The following is a 14,651-nucleotide window of genomic DNA, read 5'->3' on the forward strand; positions in this document are numbered from 1 at the left end:
GTGGAGGTAGTAAGCACCAGAGAGTTGTAGGCAGGGGTTGGGGGAAAGGAGCATCGTAGGGTGGTTACTTTTTCATTGAAGAATGTTGCTAGATCATTAGCAGATGGAGAGGAGGGAAATGAGGAGGAGTCGTGTTTAGAGGATATGGAACGCCAGATATTGAACAAGGTGTTACTTTGGTTGTTGGAGCTGCAGATTTTGTTGCCGTAGTAGTTCTTCCTAGATTTTTTTAATTCGGTGTTGTAGATCTTAATGGAAGTCCTCCAGGACTGTCTATCGGTGGGGGATTTTGATTTTTTCCATTTTCGTTCTAGTGTACGACATTTCTGCTTTAGATGTCTGTGGAGGGGAAGGTACCAGGGGGCTTTGCGGGTGTAGGAGACCGTTTTAGTGGAAAGTGGAGCAAGGGAGTGGTAGGTGGTCTCAGAGAGAGTGATCCAGTTGTGCCAGTTGGATTCGGGGTTGGGAGCTTTGGGGATGGTGGGGATTAGGTTGAGGAATTTGGCCCAGAACAATACGAGGGATTGTACCAAGATTCTGAAGGCAGAGTTATCAAAGTATGCTTTAATGGATTTAAGTTTCCAGAGGGTGAAAAAACTCTTTTTGATTAGGGAGTCCACCTGATCTTTCATGGTGAGGCATTGGTCCAGAGTTACACCCAGTATTTTAATGGTGGGCTGTATGGGGTAGTTATGTTTGTTGATGTCTAGTGGGGTTTTGGTGTCAAGAGGGCACGGTGAAGCGATAAAGAATTTTGTCTTCTCAGTATTGAGCTTGAGTTTGAAGTCTGTCATCCAATGTTCCATCAAGTTTATGGTTTCTGATGCTTTTGGAATTGTTTCCGAGATGGAGTTGGCAAATGGGATAATAATTGTGATAATAATTGTGAAGTCATCAGTGTAACTGAATAATTTTATCCCCAGCTGGGTTAATTGAACGCTCAGTGAGGTCATGTAGATATTGAAAAGCAGAGGGGATAGTGGGGATAGAAGTTTGACTGACATATATGGAAGAAGACATAGTAGGTCTAGTTAAAAATATCCAAAATGAGTTCCAGTCAATGCGTAATTTGGACTCTTTCCAATTATTTTGAAAACATCTGAAAACTTGGCTGTTTTCAAAAATGTAAATTCCACTACTCTCTATACAATCACTAATTCTTATTATATTTTCCTTTGTTCTATCTTTATAGAAAAGATACGGTATATAAGTGCACAGGGGACTAATCAAAAGGAACATGTAAGTCCGTTTTCATCCAAGTCGCAAGTCGTCCAAAGTAAAAAACAGCCTAGGACACATTTTCAAAAAATATGTCCAAGTTATTTTCCGTTTCAAAAATCGTCTTAGCTATATGTCCTGACAATCTGATCGTCCAAACTGCTAAATCGTCAATCTTTATACCACATTTTTGTCCAACTTTTCATCCAAGGCAAAAACGCCTAGAAACAGACCTTTTGGACGTGGGAGGGGTCTACAAAGTGATGGACTGAACAACCAGACAAGACACCTAAATAGTGAGGTAGTTTGCAGGGCACTGCTGTGAACTTCACAAAAAGGGTGCCATGTCTTCATCTCGCTACAGCTCCCTTATAGATAATGGTGAACCCCCCAAACCACCTCCAAAATTCCCTAGACCCACCTATCTACTACCCCAATAGCCCTTATGGCTGCAGAAGCCACTTATAGGGCAGTACAAAAGGGTTTGGGTTTTTTTTTAGGGGAGTGCATATGTTTAACCAGCAATTCAGTGATTACAGTTGCTTATGGGCGTGGGTCCTTCTCTCCATAGGTCCCTAACCCACCCCCAAGACGACTTAAGACACCTCTGTGCAGGTCGACTAGGCTTTCCTATGCCAGGCTGCCAGGTGATGATGGTCTGGAGGCTGAATTTTAAAGGTGTGATTACTATTTTTATAGGGTTGGGGGGTCGGTGATCACTGGGGTAGTGTGTGGGGGTCTGTAGTTTGTGTCTGCAGTGCTTATGTGGTGACTTTAGGTGGGTTTTTGTGACTTAGACCATGTTTTAAATGGTCTAAGTCACAATGTCCAAGTTCTGTCTATGCTATGCTGTATAACTTTCGGTTATACATGCAGTATGACTAAGTCTAAGCCTGCCCAAATCTCGCCCTTGACACTCCTCCTGAAACGCCCAGTTTAGCTATGGTTGTTTAGCGGCACTGTGAAGGCCTAGGTCGTTTTTAAATACATCCAAAACCCGGTTTTATTAGCGGCATTTGGACGTTTTTGACTGATGATCGTCCAAGTGCTGACTTAGGCTGGTTTTTGGACGTTTTTCTCTTTCGATTATGAGCCCCTTAAAGTTTAGTTTAGTTGAAAGCTTGCAAATTAGTATCCAAAAATCTTTTATCACAGATCAAATAGAAAGTTGTATGGAAATTAGGTTAAATTTTGAGGTGAGATCTTCAATAGATAATTTACCATTGAGAGTGAGCAGATAAAGAAAGAACTGACTTTTATGCGGTCCCATTTATGTGGTTATCTTAGCAGATTAAGTGCTGACTCCACCCCAGAATCCCCCCAGAATAACTGCTTTTGAAATAGAAAAAGAACCGCTTCTATGAAGCAACACCCTCCCTTGGTATATTTTCTCCTTCCCTCATACCTTCATTTACTTTTATTTTTTACGATGTAATTATAAACTCTCCTCCTCCTCTCTCCCCCAAGCTCATGTATGTCATCGTCCTCATCTACTTCATGTTTATTTTTTTTCTTTTCTTTTTTACCCCATTTTCTTTTCATGTTTTTAGCTTTGTAAACCGGCCAGATATATGATGATGGTCGGTATATTAAAATGTAAATAAACTTGGATTAACTGGACAAAATCCTAAGTGGAGTAGAACGGCTGCAAGTGGATCAATTTTTCACTCTGTCAGAAATTACAAAGACTAGGGCAGTGTTTCTCAACTCGGTCCTGGAGTACCCCATTTGCCAGTTAGGTTTTCAGGATATCCACATTGAATTTGCATAAACTTGATTTGCATACACTGCCTCCATTATATGCAAATTTCTTTCATGCATATTCATTGTGGATATCTTGAAAACCTGACTAGTGGGGGGGAGGGTACTCCAGGACCGAGTTGAGAAACACTGGACCAGGGGACACTCGATGAAGTTACAGGGAAATACTTTAAAAATCGATAGAAGGAAATATTTTTTTACTCAGAGAATAGTTAAACTCTGGAACGCCTTTCCAGAGGTTGTGGTATGAGCGGATAGCGTAGCTGGTTTTTAAAAAGGGTTTGGACAATTTCTGGAGGAAAAGTCCATAGTCTGTTATTGAGAAAGACATGGTGAAAGCCACTGCTTGCCCTGGATCAGTAGCATGGAATGTTGCTACTCTTTGGGTTTTGGCCAGGTACTAGTGACCTCGATTGGCCACCATGAGAATGGTCTATTGGGCTTGATGGACCTTTGGTATGACCCAGTAAGGCTGTTCTTATGTTATATGGCACAAAGTGGTTAAGTGCCTCAGAAAATATTTGGTTTGCCCCAAACATGTGATTTTACTGACCAGGAGCCATTTCTGACCGGTTAACTCACTTTGAATATTGACCTACCAGTGTGCTTATCTTTGGTGTTTGTTATAATTCTTGAACCTTACAGTGAGTGTGTGGTGGTGGTGGTCATGCTTCCCTCTTAGATGGGAAAAAGTGCTGTCTGGAAGCAGACAGGTCAGAAGAGCATGTTTTCTGTCAGAATGCAGACTTCAGGAAATCCTGCATCCTGTATATCATCATTGCATTTGAATGTTGGTGGCCTTGACAGGTGATGGTGTTTTCATTTCCTGAATAGGAATAACTCCAACAAGTCATGAAAGTATATTAATATTGTAAATTTAGAGAACCCAATTTTGATTTTCATTTCTCTCAAGTAAGCTTTCAGTATGTGTTGAAATGCAGATAAAATGCTTTTCCTATTGAGTGAGGGGGTTAAAGATTATACTTCATGTATTGGTTGCAACTGAGTTCTCTTCTTCCATACACATGCATACATATTCATTGCGAGAATATGTGAATCCAAGAAAGGTTCAAGGTAATATGTAGAAATAAAACAAGGGAAAAAAATAACACATTTTTTATTGGACTAACTTAATGTAGTTTATGATTAGCTTTCGACAGTAATCTCTTCTTCCTCAGATCAGAAATCAGGTTTAGAATGTATGTCAATGAATATGTATTTGTGATCCATAGCTTTCAATAAGTTGTTAAAAATTTGGGAATTTTGTTTTCATTTGTCATTTTTATTTCAATTAGGCAGAAGAAATCCTGAGACAAGAACTAAAGAAAAAGGAGACAGCTAATTTATATTGCTTGCTTGGTGATGTATTACGAGATCACCAGTACTACAACAAGGCCTGGGAGCTCTCCAAGCATCGCAGTGCCCGTGCCCAGCGCTCAAAGGGTCTTCTCCATCTTCGAAATAAGGAGTTCAAAGAATGTGTGGAATGCTTTGAACAATCAGTAAAAATTAATCCCATGCAGGTCTGAAAAAAACTTACAGCCTTTGACAACTTTTGGTTGTATTTTGCCTTTATAATTTTAAGGAAATACTTTTTTACAGAAAGGGTGGGAGATGGCATGGAATAGCCTCCTGTTGGAGGTGGTGGAGACAAAGATTGTGTTTGAATTCAAGACAGCGTAGCACAAGCATCTGAGATCTCTTAGGAAGAGGAGGACTTAAAAACATAAGCAGTGCCTCTGCTGGGTCAGGTCAGAGGTCCATCATGCCCAGCAGTCCGCTCACGCGGCAGCCCATCAGGTCCAGGACCTGTATAGTAATCCTCTATCTATACCCTTCTATCCCCTTTTCCTTCAGGAAATTGTCTAATCCCTTTTTGAACCCCAGTACTGTATTCTGCCTATCACACCCTCTGGAAGTGCATTCCAGATGTCCACCACCCTCTGGGTAAAGAAGAACTTCCTAGCATTGGTTCTGAATCTGTCACCTCTTAACTTTTCCGAATGCCCTTTCATTCTTGTAGTTTTCGAAAGTTTGAAGAATCTGTCCCTCTCCACTTTCTCCATGCCCTTCATGATATTATTAGTCTCTATCATGTCCTCTCTAAATCTCCGCTTTTCTAGGGAAAAGAGCCCCAATTTCTCTAATCTTTCAGCATATGAAAGGTTTTCCATACCTGTTATCAATTGTGTCACTCTTTTCTGAACCCTCTCGAGTATCGCCATATCCTTCTTAAGGTACGGCGACCAATATTGGACGCAGTACTCCAGATGTGGGCGCACCATCGCTTGATACAGCGGCAGGATAACTTCTTTCGTTCTGGTTGTAATACCTTTCTTGATAATACCTAGCATTCTATTCGCCTTCTTAGAAGCCGCTGCACACTGTGCCGACGGCTTCATTCTCTTGTCCACTATTACCCCCAAGTCCTTTTCTTGGGTACTTTCACCCATTACCAGCCCTCCCGTCATATAGCTTTACCTTGGGTTTCTGTTTCATACATGCAAGACTTTACATTTCTCTGCATTAAACTTCATTTGCCATCTCGTCGCCCACTCTCCTAGTTTAGCGGATGGGCAGACTGGATGGGCCATTTGATCTTTATCTGCCATCGTGTTTCTATGTTTCTGTTCATAGTTTTAGGTTTGCAATTCTAAGCAAGGTGAGTGACATTTTTAGCAAGTTTAGAATGCATAGCAATGTGAAAGATTGTGCCTTATATTATAAAACTCCTTAACTTACATATATAGTCATGTGAAAGAATTAGGACACCCCATGAAATATTCAATTCTTTTATAAGAAATGTTCACATACCAAACAGCTGCACCCCTACATACTCCTCTGATTGAGCTCTCAATCATTATCCCACTTCACAATTTAGCCCCTCTCTACAGAATTGAAAGTCCCATATTATTACTTCATATATGATTCACTCCAAGCCAAGACCCCCATCACCCTATCAATTTTGGGTATTCTAGTATGGGGCACTTCTGCTCCAGTTGAGTCCCAGGTTTAGAATGACAGCTCTCACACATAGCAGTAAAATTATCCACCTAAGTAGTCTAATGGTTAGTGTAGAGGGCCGAAATCCTGGGGAACTGGGTTCTGTTCCTGCTGCAGCTCTTTGCAAGCTTGGGCATGTCACTTAACCCTACATTGCCCCAGGTACAAAAAAACTTAGATTGTGAGCCTGGAAAGTACCTGCATATTTATGTGTACAACACAATACAATTTTTATTTATTTACCGCCAATACCTCCATGAAGTTCACAGCGGTTTACATAAATAATTATGAAAATACAAATTATTAAATAATATTACAATATTTAGGAATTATTAATAACAAATTCTTGAAATAGATAGGTCTTTAGGTCTTTTTTTTAAATCTTAAAATTAGATTAGTCGGTAAAGTTTTCTAAAGTTTTGCTGCTTGATAAGCCCATGTAGAGTTAAAAGATCTATTGTATCTTGTATTCTTAATGACTGGATACTGAAAAGTGTCATTATTACTCAGATTCAAAGATGGATTATTGGAAAAATGAAAGAGTTGAGGCATATAGGGGTCCTTTTACTGAGGCATGCTAGCCATTCTAGCGCATTCTAAATATTAGCATGCGCTAAACGCTAGCGCGTCCATTATAGTCTATGGATTCATTAGCATTTAGCGTGCGCTAAAATGACTAGTGTGCCTTAGTAAAAGGACCCCATAATCTGGAGTTTCTCCAAAATGTATTTTAAATAGTATACAATAGAATTTATAAAGTCTAGTAGCACTATAGAAATTAGTAGTAGTAGTAGTTTTCCAGTGCAATAGGTGAAACTTTCTAGATAGATTGTGTCCCCATGGCTGCGTGCCATCTGCAGAAGGAATCCACTCTGGATTTTTTCTTTATGCCTCTGCTGTACACTTCTCCCTTGGTATTCACGGGGGTTAGGGGCAGAGCTGGACCGCGAAGTGTGAAAAATCGCGAATAACTTTGTGCCAGCTCTGACCCACCCCCAGACCTTACCTGGAGGTCTCCGCCTCCGATCACCTCCTTCTGTGCAAGTTGCGTGTTTGCAGAGGCCAGGGTGGGGTGCTTCGGTCTCCTTTCCCCGCTCCGGGCCGGGCAGAATGAAGATCGTTCCTCTCTGGGCTGGGCAGCCTGTACAGGCCTTACCTGGCGGGCTTTTGGGGCAGGAGCGATCTTCCTATGCTCCTACCCTGTGCAGATCACCAATAGGAAATGGCTGCCGTGATAAGATGTGATAGTAGTAAAAATAGCAACATAAACAACATTAGCAACTCACTTCTTAGCAATGTAACAGGAAGTGAAACTAAACATAAACCTGTACAAAAAATGAGTTTACCACTGAAAGATAGCTGGAAATCGGAAAGCAGTGGCTACAAACATTCGCATCTAAGCAACAAAGTTCATGATCTGCAAGCCCTGATGTTAGAGGCAGACCTGGATATTGTTGGTATCACCGAGATATGGTTCAGTGACTTCCATGGATGGGATGCAAATATACCGGGATATAATCTTTTTAGAAAGGACAGAGATGGTCAAAAAGGTGGAGGGAGTAGCTCTCTATGTAAAGAATGATATCCAAGCAACTGAAATGCAGAGGACCAGGGGAGAGGAAGAAACAATATGGGTCGCTCTGAAAAGAGATGATGAAACTTCTATCTACGTGGGTGTAGTCTATAGAGCTCCGACTCAATCGCAGCAAATTGATAAACATCTGATTGTTGGGTGACTTCAATCTGCTGGAAGCAGACTGGAAAGTTCCATCTGCGGAATTAGAAAAAAGTAGGGAGATTGTGGATGTCTTTCAAGATGCTCTGCTCAGACAAATGGTGACGGAACCCACAAGGGACAAAGTGATACTAGATCTGGTCCTCGCAAATGGGGAGATTATCTCTAATGTTTGAGTGGGTGCCCACATGGAAAATAGCTATCATCAAATGGTTTGGTTTGATATAACAGCTAAAGTGGAGGCGGCCACACAAATCTCAAAGTCCTAGATTTCAAACGTACAGATTTTAGTAAAATGGAAATGTACCTGAAGAAAGAGCTGTTAGGATTGGAGGACATAAGGGAAGTGGAAAAACAGTGGTCTAAGCTGAAAGGAGCAATAAAAATGGTTATCCTAGGACAAGCAGGCAGCATATTCTCAACATATGGGTGACGTCATCCATGGAGTTCCAATGCGGACAGCTTCACAAGCAGAACTTAGAAAGTTTGCGACTGCCACACCGCACATGCGTGAGTGCCTTCCCGCCCGAGGTAGGGCACAGTCTCCTCAGTTCTAAGTTTCTGCGGAGCCAAGAAGCACACATTTCAAGGCTCTGCGCAAGAGTTAGTTCTAAATTCGTGCCTTCTCTCACTGCAGCTCATGTATTTTCTTACAGGGTTGCTGTGTTATTTGCACGTTTGATTTTTTTTTTTTTTTTTTTAAGTTTTGTTTGTGTCACGGCGGGGCCTATTCCTTGGCCTCAGCCTGCAGGCTTCAAGTTCGTCGTGGCCATGTTTTATTCCATGTCCCGGCCGGTCACAGGGTTCAAGAAGTGTAGCTGGTGTCAACGCGCAATCTCCATCACTGACCCACACAAGTAGTGTGTACAGTGTTTAGGACCTGATCATCATCCGGAGTCATGAACCTGTTGTGCTATACTTCAAAATTGAGCCCTTAAACATCATCGAGGTCAGATTGAAAAAATATTCGGGGGAACGGATTGTCCTTTACCTAAGGCCTTGACCCCTATTCTAGCCCTGACCTCGACTCCAGCAAAGTCTTCCACGGGGCCAAAACGTTCAACCTCGACCTCGCTCCAACCTTCCTTGATGGGGAAGTATTCATCTTTGGGAAAATCTGCTAAATCTCCTGAGGCGCCGTTATCCTCAGTGTCTCCATCAGGTAAGATAGCTAAGCCAACCCTCCGGACATGCCACCATTAGAACCGGTGGGTCTGAGGCTATCCAGGAAATGTGTCTCAAAATCGAGGCAACGCTCTTCCTCGAGATCATCTTCCTCGGAGTCCATAGCCACACCAATTTTACCAGATTCAGTGGTCTCGGTGCCAGCTTTTGCAAAATATGTTGGAAACTATTCTACAATCAGGAGTTTGGCAACATGCTTGCCAAATTGACTCCAGTCTTGACTAGAGAGTTGCGCGGGGACAGAAATCTCACCCGTCCCCGCCAAAATCCCACCCGTCCCCACCCATCCCTGTGAGGACTCCCACCCATCCCCGCAAGGAATCCCTCCATCCCCACCCGTCCTCGCGAGGAATCCCTCCGTCCCCACCCGTCCCCGTGAGGAATCCCCTACATCCCCGCCCGTCCCTATAAACTTCAGAAATAGTTATTTCAGTTAATTATGCTACTGAATTAAAGGCTCTGGTAGAAACCCATTTAAAAATAAGCAAAAAGACTTTATTAATTTGGAAATATTAATTGGGAAGAATACATACTTTGTAAAGGGGTTTCTACCAGAGCCTCTAATGTTTATAAATTTTTATCAACACAACTAATATACTACATTATCCTAAAGCAAAAAAAGAATTTTTTTCCTACCTTTGTTGCCTGGTTTCTGCTTTCCTCATGTTCTCATTCAATTCCTTCCATCCACTGTCTCTCTTCTCTCTGCGTCTTCCATTTGCTCTGTTACTGTGCCTCTCCCTTTCTCCCCCCTTCCAAATTGGTCTGGCACCCATCTTCTTCCCTCCACTCCCCCCAAAATCTGGCATCTCTGTCTTCTTCCCTCTCTCTCTTCCCCATTTCCTTTCAGCGTCCTTCTCCCCCCATCTTCCCCATGTCCTGTCAGCATCCTTCTCCCCCCTCTGTCTTCCACATGTGCTTTCAGTGTCCTTCTCCCCCGTCTTCCCCATGTCCTTTCAGCGTTCTTCTCCCCCTCTGTCTTACCCATGTGCTTTCAGCGTCCTTCTCCCCCCTCCCGTCTTCCCCATGTCCTGTCAGCATCCTTCTCCCCCCCCCCTCTGTCTTCCACATGTCCTTTCAGCGTCCTTCTCCCCACTCGGTTTTACCCATTTCCCTTAAGTGTCTTTTCTTCTCCACTCCACCTTTCTTCCCTTTCTCCCTCCCTGCCCCTTACCTTTGTGGCGCTTCCACATCCGACTGACAACAGAACAGGCCCGGTCGGACAAATCTCCCTGCTCTGTAGCCGCGACATCTAAATTACCTTCTTACAGCAGCTGGAGTATAAGAAGGTAATTTAGATTTGCGACTACAGGGCAGGGAGGTTTGTTGGCCGGGCTGTTCTCGGTCGATCGGGGGAAGCGCCACAAAGGGGACCTAACTGGCTGTGCACACTCCCCCCCCCCCCCCTGGCTGCACCCGGGGCGGACCGCCCCTCGCTTTGGTACGCGACTGCCATTCCCTACCTGCCCTGCCGCACACAGCCAACCGGAAATCTTCCCGATGTCAGCGCTGACGTCGGAGGAAGGGAGGGCTTTGCTTAAGCCCTCCTTCCGACGTCAGCGCTGACATCGGGGAAGACTTCTGATTGGCTATGTGTGCTGCAGCAGGCAGGCAGGAAGGAAATCGAAAACGAGGCCTCGCAGCAGGGCAGGTAGGAAAGGCATTGAACCCCGCGGGATCCCTGTGACCCTAGGGGGCATCCCCACGGGATCCCCGTGACCCTAGGGGGCGTCCCCACGGGATCCCCGCGACCCTAGGGGGCGTCCCCACGGGATCCCCGGGGAACCCGCGGATCCCGCGGGATTCCCGTCGTCCCCGTTCCCGAGCAGCTCTCTAGTCTTGACCCTGCTTCCTGCAGTCCAGCCTGAGCACTCAGCAGTATTACAAGGAGTCAAGTCCTTGAGAGTGCCTCGAGATCAATCTACACACTCTATGCAAGGAGTTGAGTCCTTCCGAGTGCCTCGAGATACCTCTATACAACTGAGTCCTTACTATGTCTCGACGTCGATCTCTGACCTCAGCCCCACCTCTCAACATAAGGCATTGCCTTCTTCGAGGCACAGGGCGAGGTACCTCGACATTCCTCTTCGAGGCTGGATTCGTCTCGATCATGGGACCGTGATTCGAGGGATAGCTCTTCACCACATTTGTTGAGGCATTCATTGAGGCCCTGGTCCTTGTCTCAATACAGGCCTCATTTATAGAAGCATCGAGATTCTTCAAGACCACCAACTCCTATATAAAGATCTGTTGTGGAGCCTCACCATTCTCGTCAGTCAAGTTCTTCTCCTGCGAGGTTTTCTTACAGAAGTGGGCATTCGTCTGCATCTTTGCCTATGGATTCTGATCTCAGGTATCAATACTCCAGAGAGGCTTCACCTTTGTTCTCTGCTGTGAAAGGTACCTCGAGGGATTCTCATTCACCTTCTCCTCAACGAGGTCATACTTCTTCAGAACCGGGGTCTTTTATCAAATTTCTAACCCAAATGAGTAAAGATCTTAACATTACTTTGCAATCTGACTCAAAATACTCTAAGGAGTATTTGGAAGAACTGGGTATGGCTCATCCTCCTAGGGAGTCTCTCAAATTAACCATGAATGGCATTCTTTCTCAAACCTTCATAAGAAATATTGATACACCATATTCTGTTCCTGCTGTGCCAGCAAAGTTGGAATCTCTATATAGGATGGTGCCTTGTAAAGGATTTGAGAAGTCTCAACTCTCACATTAATCTCTTCTCGTTGAATCTTCTTTGAAAAGATCTAATCCTGCAAATGTTTATGCCACAGTCCCTCCTGGTCAAGAGGGAAGAATTATGGACAAGTTTGGCTGTTGGTTGTATCATAATTCGATGATGACAAACCACATTTTGAACTATAACTTTGTCTTTACTTCTTATCTGAAGCATTTGGTCAATGCCATGCCTAATTTTTCGAGTATCTCCCTCAACATCAACTTCCAGAGTTTCAGCACATGCATCACACTCTGGCTCAACTTCGTATGCATATGGTTCAAGCTGCATATGATGCATTTGAAATGTCCTCTAGAGCAGTGGTTCCCAACCCTGTCCTGGAGGACCACCAGGCCAGTCGGGTTTTCAGGCTAGCCCTAATGAATATGCATGAGATAGATTTGCATATAATGGAAGTGACAGGCATGCAAATCTGCTCCATGCATATTCATTAGGGTTATCTTGAAAACCCATTTGGCCTGGTGATCCTCCAGAACAGGGTTGGGAACCACTGCTCTAGAGTCACAGCGTTCTCGGAGGCGATGCGCCGTCTTGCCTGGCTCCGTACCATGGACATGGACCCGAATCTACAAGATCGACTGGCCAATATCCCATGCTAGGGCAATGAGTTGTTAGATGACTCTATTGAGACAGCTACAAAACGCTTATCTGAGCATGAGAAGTCGTTTGCCTCCATAGTCAAGCCAAAGCCTTCCACTGCTAAGGATTATAGGCTACTCCATCTTACCATAGGCGTTATCCTCAAAAGTCAGCACCTTATTCAAGGCCGCCTCCTAAGAAACAGCAGCAACAACAGCAGCGGCAGCAAAAACCTCAGACTCCTGCTGCATCCAAGGCCTCTCAGTATTTTTGACCATCTAACACAGAGCATAACCTCAATCGTTCTGCCTCTGTCCTCTCCTCTTCCCATTGGTGGTTGTCGCCATCATTTTTACCAATGCTGGGAGCTTATTACATCCAACCTCTGGGTCCTCACAATCATTAGGGAAGGTTACTCTCTTAATTTCATTCAGGTTCCACCAGATCTTTCCCCTAGAGAGTATCCTTCCAATCTATCCTTGATCTTCTCGAGACAGGCTCGAACCTTACCAACCTCTCTGAGAGCATAACAGCTTGCATAATGAAACTCCAATCCTGGTCCCTCTCAGTTCAAATGAAACTGAACAAGTCCAGAACGAAACTTCTCTGGCTCGGTCCAAAATTAGAACAGCTGCCCACCCTTTTCGCACTGCCTTCTGACGCCACACTGCAGGTTGAGTTCTCAAGCAAAGTTCTAGGCATCATCATCGACTCTTCTCTTTCCTTCAACGACCACCTCAACTCCTTGGTAAAATCATGCTTTTTTAGCCTCCACATGCTGAGGAAAGTGAGATCCTGGTTCCGCCAACAACATTTTGTCGTCCTTGTTCAATCCATCATCCTCTCCAGACTAAACTATTGTAATTCCATCTATCTAAGTCTAACTAAAAAAAGTCTTCAAAGACTTCAACTAATTCAAAACACTGCGGCCAAGTTGATCTTCGCAAAATGCAAATTTGATCATGTTTCCCCACTTCTGTCCAAACTCCACTGCCTCCCAATAATTTCCAGGGTTCATTTTAAATGTGCTTGCCTAACTTTTAAAATCCTACACGGCATCCTCCCTCCCCTAATCCCACTATCTTGGAACTCCTTGAGTCCTGACACCACCAGGCCCACCCAAAAACTCAAACTATCCTTCCCCTCGCTAAAAAGTATCTTCTATGCGGGAAAATTGGGAAAATCTCTCTTCTTCAGAATCACAGGGCTTTGGAACAATCTTACTACCCCACTACTGAATCAGGGCTTCTTCCAACTATTCCGTAAGCACCTGAAAACTAGGCTTTGCACAAAAATGTAATGCTCTCCTCCCCCCTATACTCAACCTCCAAACCCAATGTGTTATTTCTTCCTTTATTAAGCTCTTGTAAACCGTGCCGAGCTCTATAATTATGGAGAGGGCTCTATAATTATGGAGAGGTCGCGGTATATAAACTTAAGGTTTAGTTTAATTTAGTTTCTCTTTCTAACGCCATTGCAGCTGAACCAGAAGCCTTCACTCTGACATCGGAGGGAAAGCTTCCACTGCTCAATGCTTTGCAAAGAGAAACAGGTGTGGCTGGAAGGCAGGAGGAGGAGGGATCCAGCCAGAACACATGTACACACCTGTGGGAAGAGAGCACAAACTTGGGACACAGAATGGAGGGAGGTAGGGAGAGGGGCGCTTTGGGACACGGAAAGGAGGAAGAGGGACGCGTTGGGCATAGAAGGGACAAGCAGGACCCCCATTTATAACCACAAGACAAACATAAGTCGGATATTCATAATCGGAAACTGCCTGTAGATATCGTTCTATCTCTCCTCTAGTTTTGTCCATCCCCTCTTCCACATCTTGCACTGATTACTGCTGAATCTCAAAAAATCTGCCACTAGAAAATAGAAGAAATCATTTAAAGAAATTGCAACTAATGAACTTGGCTTCTTAATCATTGGAGTCCTCTTGAAATGCTAGTATGAAATGTTTTTTAAGATTTTCCTGAGAATTACTGTAATGGTTTAAGCATGAGATCTGATTCATGAGAAATTTTTGGAAATGCTTTCAAGGTACTCCACTCTGCAGTTGACTTTGTGTTGGCGTGGGTGAATCACCCCTCCTCCCCGAATCCTTTCAAACCCAGTTGAAAACAAGTTCTTTATTTTAAGCTAGTAGTCAACAAATTAAGGTGTAGTTTTTGCCTTGAATATAAGAGCAGTCCTTTCTTCTATCCTAAATACTTCTTCCTTTTCTGTGTCCAGCTAGGTGTTTGGTTTTCCTTGGGTTGTGCCTATTTGGCTTTAGAAGACTATGAAGGTGCTGCAAGAGCATTCCAGCGCTGTGTGACATTAGAACCTGATGTAAGTATCACTTATAATTGAAAGTTTGTATTTCCTCGAAACTACCAAGATGTTTTTTGCCAAGCATTCATCTGGTGCGCTGA

At 43.8% G+C, this 14,651-nt stretch overlaps 1 protein-coding gene across 3 annotated transcripts in view; it reads left to right on the forward strand.

The window, feature by feature from the left end:
- Nucleotides 1-14,651, forward strand: part of TTC27 (tetratricopeptide repeat domain 27) — a 677,043-nt gene that overhangs the window by 520,667 nt on the left and 141,725 nt on the right. For all 3 annotated transcript variants that reach the window (XM_033935684.1, XM_033935685.1, XM_033935682.1), the window contains 2 exons: nt 4,275-4,502; nt 14,470-14,568. In XM_033935684.1, coding sequence (XP_033791575.1) covers nt 4,275-4,502; nt 14,470-14,568 — 327 coding nt within the window. The remainder of the gene's footprint in view (nt 1-4,274; nt 4,503-14,469; nt 14,569-14,651) is intronic.

This window comes from Geotrypetes seraphini, chromosome 3 (genome assembly GCF_902459505.1).
Source record: "Geotrypetes seraphini chromosome 3, aGeoSer1.1, whole genome shotgun sequence".
Taxonomy (NCBI): domain Eukaryota; kingdom Metazoa; phylum Chordata; class Amphibia; order Gymnophiona; family Dermophiidae; genus Geotrypetes; species Geotrypetes seraphini.